This window comes from Populus trichocarpa, chromosome 3, assembly GCF_000002775.5.
Source record: "Populus trichocarpa isolate Nisqually-1 chromosome 3, P.trichocarpa_v4.1, whole genome shotgun sequence".
NCBI lineage: Eukaryota > Viridiplantae > Streptophyta > Magnoliopsida > Malpighiales > Salicaceae > Populus > Populus trichocarpa.
The window spans coordinates 16,621,942-16,634,238 of record NC_037287.2 but is presented as its reverse complement, the minus strand read 5'-3'; the positions used below and the strand labels follow the sequence as shown (position 1 = coordinate 16,634,238).

At 35.5% G+C, this 12,297-nt stretch overlaps 2 protein-coding genes across 3 annotated transcripts; one reads left to right on the top strand and one right to left on the bottom strand.

Annotated features, from left to right (window-relative positions):
- Positions 1–2,230: 2,230 nt before the first annotated feature.
- Positions 2,231–10,662, top strand: LOC7465363 (pentatricopeptide repeat-containing protein At4g20090). 2 transcript variants are annotated; one of them, XM_052451696.1, is made up of 4 exons: positions 2,231–4,450; positions 4,648–4,823; positions 8,738–10,365; positions 10,464–10,662. In XM_052451696.1, the coding sequence occupies exon 1, from the start codon at positions 2,424–2,426 to the stop codon at positions 4,440–4,442; it is 2,019 nt and encodes a 672-aa protein (XP_052307656.1). In that variant the 5' UTR covers positions 2,231–2,423; the 3' UTR covers positions 4,443–4,450; positions 4,648–4,823; positions 8,738–10,365; positions 10,464–10,662. The 2 variants fall into 2 exon arrangements, with proteins under 2 accessions (XP_052307656.1, XP_024453416.1); XM_024597648.2 differs by lacking the exon at positions 4,648–4,823.
- On the bottom strand, positions 8,522–10,464 carry LOC7497546 (cationic amino acid transporter 5). The gene has a single exon (XM_002303678.4). It carries the CDS (start codon positions 10,439–10,441, stop codon positions 8,672–8,674), a length of 1,770 nt encoding a protein of 589 aa, XP_002303714.2. The 5' UTR covers positions 10,442–10,464; the 3' UTR covers positions 8,522–8,671.
- Positions 10,663–12,297: the final 1,635 nt, after the last annotated feature.

The window sequence follows — 12,297 nt, the reverse complement described above, 5'->3', positions numbered from 1 at the left end:
AAATGCAGAGGATGACTGAATGGAAATGGAGTTCGTGGAGCGAATTCGCTCATCTCTCTCCTGTAATCGCAAATCCAATTGATGCTCTGACCTCACCATAAATGTTCATGATTCACAAACTGACAAGGCATCAAGGGGCTTGGTAAGAGGCTTGTTTGCAGGTCCGTGCATTAAACAAAGAGTTGGTGGTTTCAAAAAAAAAGTTGTGAAAAGTTCAATTTAATCCTTTAATTTTTTAATTGATCACTTTTTTCAGTCTTTTAGTTGTTTAAAATTAAATTTTGACATAAGATTTTATTTTTGAGTCCTTTTCTTAGTTTGAGAGAGGAGAGAGTCTTGATTGATACCGATTTCAGCTATCAAAATAGATGATCTTGATGCCAATGAGTTCAATTTGATAAAGAAAGTTCCAGTAAGGTATATTATGGTATCATTGTCGCCTGAGATGATAGATCTAAGTTTAAGAAGTTTTTGGATTCAAGTTTATTTTAGGTTTTTGAACTGGTTTTTTGATTGTTTAAGATAATAAATGAGTTTATTAAGGTTTTTAAGGTGTTTTTGGTAAAAACAAATCAGCTGAAAATCAAAGTTTTAGCCAAAAAATATAATTACCTTGATTTTCAAGTAACCATCTAGTCACCGGATTCTTAAGCTGCAGACAACGTGTTTTTTTATGACTTTTTTTATTTTTTAAAAAATTAAAAAGTAGATGATATGTTGTTTTTCCTTTAAAATTAAAAAGTAATAATTAAGAGACTTGTCACGGGCTAGGCCTTTTTAGATGTGCTAGGTGCATGCATGTCTTTTTTAAAATAATTATTTTATATAATTATCATGATCTCATAACCTGAACCGCATGTTTCACTGATTAATTCAGGTTGATTAAAATTGTTATCTTAATATTAAAAAAAATATCATTTAATATGTTACCATCTCAAAATTTAAAAAGAATTTTGTCTAATATGCAACATGTTTTAAATTCATAGTGTTTTTTTTTTTAATTATGTTTGAAAAAACCTTTGATCCATCTCACGATGTAGCGCAGACCAATAGTCTAGTAATGAATTATTTGACATTGTTATTAAACTTGATCCAATAAGTTAACCTTAAAATCTCTTGATTTAATTTCTTATCTAGCCTTGATAAAAAAATTAAAATGCATGAGAGTTGCTTTGATATGACCGAATCGAATTGACATATATAAAGACAATCTGAATAATTGTAAAAAGTATGATTTGACTTTAAAAAATTAAAATGGTTTTTTTTTTAATATTGAGAAATTAATATATTTGATAGATCTGAGTTTTCTGGCTTAACTCACTAGATTCACGATCTGGATAATGGGCTTTCTTGTGTTTTAAAAAAATGTTTTTTTTTTAATTTTTTTTTACTTAATTATACAACAATAAAAATAAATGTTTATAAAATTAAGCGTAAACCAAATGTTAGAATATTTATTTGAGAATTTGATAACTTCATAGAATGTAAATTAAAATAATAATTGATGATAACAAATTAAAAATCAAGTAAATATTTAAAATTAAATTGAAAAAAAAACACATCTCCTTTACTGTTGATATTAGTAGTTTACACGCAAATTCTTTTAGATGTACTGCATAGTAAGGTTAAGCTACATATCCCTTTTTTACATGATGCGATAAAAACACGAAAATTTCCTCAAATTCATAACAGAAGCCAAAAAGAATAAAAAATAACAAATAACAAATACAGTTTTTCGCGAAATATATTTGTTGAGAATTAAAGTAATCAACGTAAATTTGTGCAAAAGAAAAGTGAAGGGATAGTGCTATGCTATCTATACAAATAAATAGAATTTACAACAATTTCATACAAATTAATAGAAGATCAAACCACATATCAATAAATAGAAATTAGTATGGATAATCTGCTGGATCTATCTTAATCAATAATGTGAGAATGTAATTAATTATACAAAAAAGAATGTTTGAGACTATAATAATAGTTATTTTTTAAAATATTTTTTATTTAGAAATATATTAAAATAATATTTTTTACAATATTTTTATTTATTTTTGATAAAAATATGTTAATATTTATATTTAAAATGGTAATAATTAGTATTTCTTTTTAATATCAAACAACTGTTAACACATTCTAATATCACGAGGTTTTAGCTAAATTCTTGTCACCAACGTTATGTCGTTTATATGTTACCAAACGACTTGTCATTATGGCGTGGACAGACAGACATACAGACAATAAGAAGAAACATCAGTAGAACAAGAAGTGGACTCTCCTCCTCGTCACTCTCCCCTAAAACCCGCAAAAACCCATCTTGCAAATTTTCAAAATCTTTCATTCTCTAACCAAATTCAAGCTCCGAAAAATTTACAAACCTCAAGGTCAAAATACCCACAAACCAAACCCTCCTTTTCAACTCCATGCCCAAATGCCCACCTCTCATCACCAACTCCATCTTCAAGGCCCTCAACAACTGCTTGTATCCAATCCCAAGTAAGTTCCCTTCTCTTTCCATGAGCTCTAACTTTTCAGCCCTTGCAATTCCATCAACCAAAACTATTGAAACTGAACCCCAAAGCCACCCTCTACACCGTAACGCCTCTGACCGAGAACATGGCATTGAACATGACCCCCCGATATCTGATAAGATATTCAAGTCTGGCCCCAAAATGGGTTCGTACAAGTTGGGTGATTCGACTTTTTATTCACTCATTGACAACTACGCAAATTTGGGTGATTTTAAGTCATTGGAGAAGGTTTTGGATCGAATGAGGTGCGAAAAGAGAGTGGTTGTAGAGAAATGTTTTGTTGTTATCTTTAAGGCTTATGGGAAAGCTCATTTACCTGAAAAAGCTGTCGGCTTGTTTGATAGAATGGCTTATGAATTTGAGTGTAAAAGAACTGTAAAGTCATTTAATTCGGTTCTTAATGTGATTATACAAGAGGGTTTGTTTTATCGTGCTTTAGAGTTTTATAATCATGTTATTGGTGCCAAAGGTGTGAATATATCCCCTAATGTGCTTACTTTTAATTTGGTTATTAAGACTATGTGTAAGGTGGGATTGGTTGATGATGCGGTCCAAATGTTTAGAGACATGCCGGTTAGTAAATGTCAGCCTGATGTGTACACTTATTGTACATTGATGGATGGACTTTGCAAGGCGGATAGGATTGATGAGGCAGTTTCGCTGTTGGATGAGATGCAAATTGATGGTTGTTTTCCAAGCCCTGTTACCTTCAATGTGTTAATCAATGGCTTGTGTAAGAAGGGGGATTTAGCACGGGTTGCGAAGCTTGTAGACAATATGTTTCTTAAAGGATGTGCTCCTAATGAAGTAACTTATAACACACTTATTCATGGTTTGTGTCTGAAAGGGAAGCTGGAGAAGGCAATTAGTCTTTTGGATCGGATGGTATCAAGTAAATGTGTGCCTAATGTGGTCACATATGGGACAATCATTAATGGACTTGTTAAGCAAGGAAGAGCTCTTGATGGGGCTCGTGTATTAGCTTTGATGGAGGAAAGGGGGTATCATGTAAATGAGTATGTTTACTCAGCGCTGATTAGTGGGTTGTTTAAGGAGGGGAAATCTCAAGAGGCGATGCAATTGTTCAAAGAGATGACAGTCAAAGAATGTGAGCTCAACACTATTGTATATAGCGCTGTTATTGATGGTTTATGCCGAGATGGAAAGCCAGATGAAGCACTGGAAGTTCTTTCTGAGATGACTAATAACAGATGCAAACCTAATGCTTACACTTATAGCTCGCTGATGAAGGGATTCTTTGAGGCAGGTAATGGCCATAAAGCCATTGAAATGTGGAAAGACATGGCAAAGCATAATTTTACTCAGAACGAGGTTTGTTACAGTGTACTCATTCATGGGTTATGCAAGGATGGGAAAGTCAAGGAGGCTATGATGGTGTGGGCACAGATGCTGGGCAAAGGATGTAAGCCTGATGTTGTGGCTTACGGTTCAATGATTAATGGCCTTTCCAATGCTGGCTTAGTAGAAGATGCTTTGCAACTTTATAACGAGATGCTTTGTCAGGAACCTGATTCTCAACCAGATGTGGTCACATATAACATACTTTTGAATGCTTTGTGCAAGCAGAGTAGCATCTCCCGTGCTATTGATCTTTTAAATAGCATGTTGGATCGGGGATGTGATCCTGACTTGGTTACATGCATCATATTCTTGAGAACGTTGAGAGAGAAGCTGGACCCGCCTCAAGATGGGAGGGAGTTTCTAGATGGGCTTGTGGTTCGTCTTCTAAAGCGGCAGAGAGTTTTAGGTGCTTCAAAAATTGTAGAAGTGATGCTGCAAAAGCTTCTGCCACCTAAACCCTCTACTTGGACAAGAGTTGTTGAAGATCTGTGTAACCCTAAGAAGGTTCAGGCAGCCATTCAGAAGTGTTGGAGCATCCTATATTGCTGATGTATTGGGTATGCCTATTTTTAGCATATTACTGCTATTACTTCAACATGAATAATATGATTTTTTTGAAGATCAAACCTTAGTTCTTCTAGTTTCTGATTGTAGTTTTACAATATATGCTTCTGCATGTGTGTGTGAGCATGCGGAACACATGATCATTCATGTGCATTTGTATGCCCCAGCTAACCTATGTTCTTGTAAACAGGGTTCTTGGTGACATTGTTGTGAAGCTCATATGATCATAATGTCACGTAAGCCTCTAGCTTATAGAGCATAGACTTCTGTCACAATTAATATGGAGTGTGTGACCAGGGAAGATGTTGGTGAACGACGAATCTTGAAACAAACTGTTGGAGAAGTCGAGTACATTGTGTTTTTGAGGTACTAACTATCCATCCCTTCAATATGCTTTTATTTACGTCTTTTTATCCAAGTGCTGGTGGAGAAGTCGAGTACATTGTGATTGATGAGGCAGTTTCGCTCCCCCCCCCCCCCCCGCTTCTAGCATGTGCTTTCGGTTCTTGTCTCTACTCAAAATGTACAAGTTGGTCCATTGAGACGGAAAATGCATCCTTCAGAGAAAATTGAAGATAATAGAGCTTGCCAATTCTTTTGAATTTCAGCTAGGAAACACCGCTGGAAGTCCCAAAAAACAGTACCCTGAATAGAGGCCAGAACACATCTTATCCCATTTTTGTTTCCCTCGAAAGAGAAAAAATCCATAAAAATTCCAGAGCACCACTCCAACCACATCTGCTAAAGAACTTCATACAGAACATATCTCTGCAAGGGTTTATGGTCGTTCTTCTTTTCAAAACCTGGAAAAGACATTACCGATAGATCTTATACTTGATTAGAGATCACCAACAACCCCGAATAACTGAGGAAAGATGTGCTGCGTATCCCAAGCATCTGGATAGTGCAAAAAGAATTGCTCTGCGTCTGTCCATTATTATTGCACATCACACATGTATTAGGAGAAATCTTGTTATATAGCCTCCTTCATGCAGATGTTGTTGGTATTAGTTCCATGGTCTGCATCACCCAAATGAAGGCCAAGCTTCAGATAAAAGTTTGTTTTTTTCAGACACAAGTGGCCAAAGAAAAAGAGGAATATTAGTTGGGGAGTGGAAGCAACAAAATGAAATCCTATAACATGAGTTGAGGATTAGAAGCAACGAATCAAATCCTATATTTTCCTACCATTTGGGTTTTCAGAAACATGGCAGCCCCCATATTACCTTTGCTATGCTGTAGAGAAAAAGTGGCAACGATGAAATTAGAGCGATCATAAAGATGGGGAAACACAATGGTGAAAGAATACACCTTATTAATAGTTCGCTCTATAGATAATTGCTGTAAGGGTGCCTGTGAATGAACTTAAAAGGATTCCTGTATGGCTATTTAACCCAAAAGGGTTAAATGTTAACCTTTCAAGAGGAGTGAAGGATCAAGGGGAATATTTTTTTTTGTGCTTTTCCTCCAATTTTTAAAATCTAATATTAATTTATTAATTTTTCTTTTATGAACCACAAGTTTAGTATTATTTAATTATTTAATTTGATTTAAAATTTGATTTGATTTATATTGGGCCTCCTTTTAATCCTTATTTTTTTCAACTACTACCAAACATTCTTAACATTTTTTACAGCTTCTTCGCCTTTTAAATCCCACTCCATTAATATTTCTCCAAATTTCTAACACCATACTAAACACAACCTTAGAGGCAAGAAATCTTTTTTCTGAGAAATATAGTAAACCTTCCAAATGACAAAAGGGTCTCTATTATTTTTGTTTTCTCTGAAACATTAAATGTTCAGCATAATCTTTCATCTGACTGGCTACTATCGCCAGAATCTTACAACGGCATTGATGATGAAGAATGAGGGTGGCCCACCCTAAAAGAGAAAAATGCACTTTTCTGCCAATTGTTTCTGTAGCTAATAGAATATAAATATGACAGATTTCATTGCAAAGTTTTGTGGTTTTTTTTTTTTTTAAAAAAAAAAGCCACCACTCGGTTTTAATACCATTTGCTGTCTTGACGAGGGAAAAATGGCCCAGGAAGCATGGTTTTAAATCAAAAGCTCTTTGGAAGTGTATGAGACTATTTTAATTTGGAGATGGGTAACACTGGAGATAGGTTGTTGGTGTGAAGTACGGAGGGAACTGGATGAATGTTGGCAGGAATGGTTTCTCCAGTAAGCATCTAGAAAGGCATTTTAGACTATATGGTTTTGAAATTAGAGTTAGGGAGACCCTTCTCCTGCATAAAGAGATCACAGTTCATGGCGGGTTGTTGGGTGGTGCTTTATGCAAGTGCAATGAAGATAGTGTTTTGACCAACCTTTTCTGTTTGCATTTTTTCCATAGGAGGTGCAAGTCTTTTGGTGTTCTCGAACTTTTGAGACTGTTTGGGCAATGCCTAGCATGGTGCTAGGGTTGCTGATAAATAGCTGGAATAGAAGATTTGAGGGGGCAAATTAATCTTAAGATTTTGGAAATCCAAACTTGTAGTAGAGTGGAACTATGACTTTTGAGGGTCTGAGCTTCCTTTTCATAGGATTGAACCTCATTCTTGGGATTTTTTTCTCCAACATTGGAAGCTTTTCCCTGAATATCCATTTCCAGAAGTTTTGGAGCTTTCAGAAGCTATTTTGATTTCTTTCCTTGTTTTGTTCTCATCATTTTGTGGTTTTACTTACTTTCTTTGGCTCTGTTGTCTATACTTCGAAAAGCTAGTTACTTTCTCTCACTTCTGTTTCTTTTATGCTCATTATAAGAAATATGGTTTCAATTTTTTTTTGTGCCTTTCAATAAGTGTCTGTGGACAAGCTCAAGGGTAATTTGTGTTCCTTTTCTTCTTTTTTTCCTCTCATTGCTATCTCTCTCCTACATACTTCCCTTGAGCTGGGTAGTTTTCTTTGCTTTTTTATTTCTTTCACACCCGTCATGAAAGACAATGAGACTTCTCTAGTGTTATCTTTTTACCCCAGTACCCGTATAATGATTGTATGTGGAATATGCTTCAGTGTATCTTTGCTTTCGGTTAGCATTCTCGTGTACAGTTTGGTCACTTGGAACACTGGATAGAAAAGCTTGGAAACAAAATTTTCAATATTTTGTAAGTAGCTAGAAATAATGAAATATAAGACATTACAAGACAAAAAGCACAGGGAAACTTTTAGGAGAATATGTGATTTGCAAATTGCAAGCTATGGTGCTGCTTCCTATCTGAAAGTTGACACTTTAAAATATTGTTTGTTCTCTTCAATGAGCCCGAGATGTCCTAGTTTTAAACCGCAATTGCAGGGGTGAGACTCCGCAGGTGTTAAATAATGGACGTGGCTATCGTTGTTGCGAGTCATTTGTAATTCCTAATTAATTTTAGCACTGCATACTTTTTCAGTAAATAATGGTTGCTGTTATCTTTGTCATGAATCATTTGGAATTCTCTATGACATTTAGTAATGCATTTTTTTAATAGTTTCACCAAATATAAACAATAACAACACTTCTAGTAACTAAATGTGGTATAAACAATACATTACAACTATCAAAAGAGTGAAAAGTTGTTGTTGTGAAACCATGAACTGATTATATTATTATTTAGTAATTAGACTGTTATCGGGCTGTTATTTTCCCATTATTTTCACAATAATGGCCATTACCGTTATTTAAGGACATTATGGCCTTTTTTTTTCTCCCATCATGACTTGCTGTTAACTACACTATAACACCGAATAATGGCAATGGGGCTCTCTGTTTCCTTATGACTGTTATGTTTCCTCATGGCTGTACTTTAAAACTATGAAAGATATGGTAAGGATGCCTGTATTGTTCCAGGTTAGGTCTGAAATAATTCTGCATAGATGATATTCTGCTCTGTTTTTCTTATCTTATTCAAAATAAACATGATCAATGTACGAGTTTCGACCAACACTGATTTTTCCTCTTACTAAACTGTGACAGTTGAAGCATATTCTGAATTTGTGCATTGGAAGCAATCTGATATATTCTTTGGATTATTGGTTCAGAAAGTAGCATCTTATTCACAGCAAACATGATTCATGCATTAATTTCACTCTATAATGATTTTTCCTTTCATTAAATTGCAAAGTAGTACATCTTTTGTTTATGCTTGGAAACAATCAGATAGTGGTTCAGATACTAATATCAGGACATACAATAATTTGGCAATTGGTAACTTAAGGATGAAGAAAATAATCTTAAGGTCCTTTTCTTCCAATCATATCTTCATTATTAACTTCCGTTGATTGTGCCTTGCGATGCAGATGAGCCATGTCATAGGTTGCATGGAGACCAAAGAAGACATAGTAAATGAGCATCACCACTGTGCAAATACCAAATCTTTCAAAAGCCTCAGCACCCAAAGATCCCATTAGAAAGATGTTTATTGCAATTGACAAGGATGGAAGCCATGGAACCAGTGGAACGCCCCAAACCTTTGGCTCTCTCTGTTGAGGTAACATCGATAATCCAATAGTCCCCAAGAACCAAAAAGGAATGGTTATAGCATATCCAACCCAACCATTGGGATTCAGTCCCCAGTAAGCTGAAGTCCCCATGGACGAAGAAATAATGATTAGCAGGAAGAGGGCTAGCTTCAAGAGGTTTGTTTGTGGTGTGATATCTCTGACATGGTATCTCCTCACAAGTAATGCAACAGCCATCATCATGAAGATAAATAGGGTGCTTACTGACAACAAACTTGCCAAGACATCCAGGCTTGAGAAAAAAGCAATGAGAGCGCTTGAAATGGTGATAAGAAGTGTTGCATTTATTGGTGTTCCAGTCTTTGGATGGACAAGAGCAAACCATGGAGGGATCATGTGGGCTCGTGCAATATGAGTAGTATATCGTGCTTGTCCAAGCGCCCCTACCAAAAGAACGGTGGTCATCCCCTTGAGAGCACCAAGTGCTACCAGGTACCTTGCCCAATTCATTCCCACACTCTGAAATGCAACAGAGTAAGCCGCACCTTTGTCAATCTCTGTGTATTTTTGCATCATAGATAGGGTAAGTGCCATTAAGCAGTATATCACGGTAATGATTGACATTGATCCAAGCAATCCTATCGGTATGTCTCTGGATGGGTTTTTTGTTTCTTCCGCCATGGTGGCTATATTGTCAAAGCCTCCGTAAGCAAAGTAGACAATTGCAGCTGCTTGGAAGATCCCTTTTGCCCCAAAAGGCAAAAATGGTTTCAGATTGGATGTATTGGCATGAGCAAACCCTGCAATTATCACAAACAAAATTACAGCAGTATTCAGTGCTGTGGCTATCCAATTGATCAGTGAAGTTTTCCTTGTGCTGATAATTGCAATTGTTGCTGCAATCACCAAAACTCCAACAGCTATTGGATCCAGGAGATTGAAACCTTCAGCTAGATTTGTATGGATCCGTAAAGAGTTTGAAGGACGATTAAGAAGATTTGTGAAGTAAGAAGTCCATGCCCTGGCAACTGCTGCACTGCCCGCGATGCTTTCAAGCAGTATGTTCCCTGCAGTTATGAAGGCCACAAAGTCTCCTAATTCAATTCTCAAGTAAGCAAATGACCCACCCGCTACAGGGACTTCGACTGCGAATTCCGTGTAACAGAATACAGAGAGCATTGCTGACACTCCAGAAGCAACATAGGACAACACAATGGCAGGTCCAGCATGTTCATGGGCTTCTTGACCAGTGAGCACAAAGATGCCTGCTCCAACGACCGAACCAAATCCAAACCAGGTAAGGTCCCACCAAGTGAGGCAACGTTTCATCTCGTTCTCACTTTGTTTCCGAAGCTCCCCAATCTCATTGACATCATCTGACCGGCTGATGAGACGGTCCTTGAACCGGAAACATGTCTCCGACAATGCGGAACGGTAGTTTCCCCAGCTTTGGAAGGACTCTTCTGGTAAGAAATCTTGTTTGCTAAACCTCCAATAACTTTTGTGTTGAATCTCATCACTCATATCTCCAATGGAACTCATTACTGTATTCTCTTGTGTTCAGTGGCTCTGTGGAGTAAACAGCAGTTGATATGAAGCTTTAGCCTTTAGGTAGACTGTCATCCAATAGTTATTCAAGTGAACTTGTTGTTTATAAACTGGACCCTCAATTATTGGTCATGGAATCTAAGATCGCGAGATCCCTGTAAAGGAGCTGACTTGGTGACGATGCAAACAAAAGATAAGACTAGTTTTGTCTATTCTAGACGGCTCCTTGTTTTGGGCGTTCAGTGCTAAGAATTGCCAGGCATGTTCTCGTAAAACCCAGATTTGGACCGTATTGGACCAACTTTCAAGGACTTCGGGGCCACCAAGTAAACTCTTTGTTTGATCGATATTCCATGCTTCCGGGGCATGGCATGGAATATGAAATATGATATTTTTTCGAGACGGAGATGAGCATGCCCATCTCCATGATGTGTGTGCTTGACTTCAAGTCAACTGGAGTGGGTAACAATTATGATTATATTGGCATAAAACATGACGCATGAAAAGAAAAGAAAAGAAACAATAAAAAAACATCTAATAATGGCTAAAAATCAACCTCTGAACTGCTCTTCACTGAAATCAAGGTCATAATTGCATTTTGTTATCCTTGGAAGGTAATGGCGAAGGTTTGATTGCAAATCTTGCATTTTGTTATCCTTGGAAGGTAATGGCGAAGGTTTGATTGCAAATCTTATTGACACAATGAATTCAGAAGCGTTCGGTTTGAGCATTCATAGATTTCATGTGACGTCTGGCAACAAACCTGAAACGCAAGACCAAGCTCCGGCTGCTCTCGGACATGTTTGATATTATGATTGTTGTTATAATTGTGGTTTTAAAAGAATTGTTTTATAAAAAATATTTTTAGTTGATATTAGTTTAGAAAAATATATATTTGGTTAAAACTGTAGTTGAAATTAAGGTTGAATAAAAAGTAGTTTAATGTGTTTGATTAAAAAAATGATTTTCAAATTGAGGTTATAAAATAATTAAAAAATATTTTTAATTTAAATATTGTAGATTTAACTACTATTATTACATCATGAAATAAATAATATTGATATCAAATATTTTTTATTATTCCATTAAACTATATGCAATGTCATCACATACGAAATCTATCCAATAATGACTATATTTTTCATGGTTTTTTAAGCACGCAGCAACAAAAACTGAATTTTTTGTTACGTCATCAAGTGATCTCCTTCTAATTTTTTGAATAAAACATAATTAAAATAAAATAAAAACTGAATTTTTTTTAACTGGGTCGGACCCGGCAAGAACATAATTGGAATTGCTATCAAATTCCACAAATGTTACGTCATCATGTGATATTCTTTTAATTTATGTGGTGTTATTAAATAATATTAAATACTAGTTTTTTTTAGTAAAACTCAATTTTTTGAAAAAAAAAATTTACTACAAAATTCATTCGGCAAGAACTATAGTTTTCATGATTTTTTGAGTGTACAATAAAATTAGGTAAAATATTATCAGGAATAAAATTGAGATTACTGTACGAGTAAATTTAATTCACTTTAAACTAATTTTTTTAAAAAAAATTATTCATGTTCACTTGAATAGTACGAATAAAATTACTTAATTGCATTGGTTTTTTTTTGAAAAAAATTAAGTTTATTGAACAGTGCGAAATTCACTCGGACTGTACAGTGTACAACTTCCTGCCCCACGAGAAGCAGTCAAATGCTGCTTTTTCAAAACATGCGGTCTTATCTTGGATTTTAGTGGGTCCTATCAGTGGAAAGAATTTTTGTTTTTTTAGCAAACAATATTATATGTGGCTGTGGTGAACCGCAGCTATGTTAGCAAACGGCCACTAAGGTCAGATG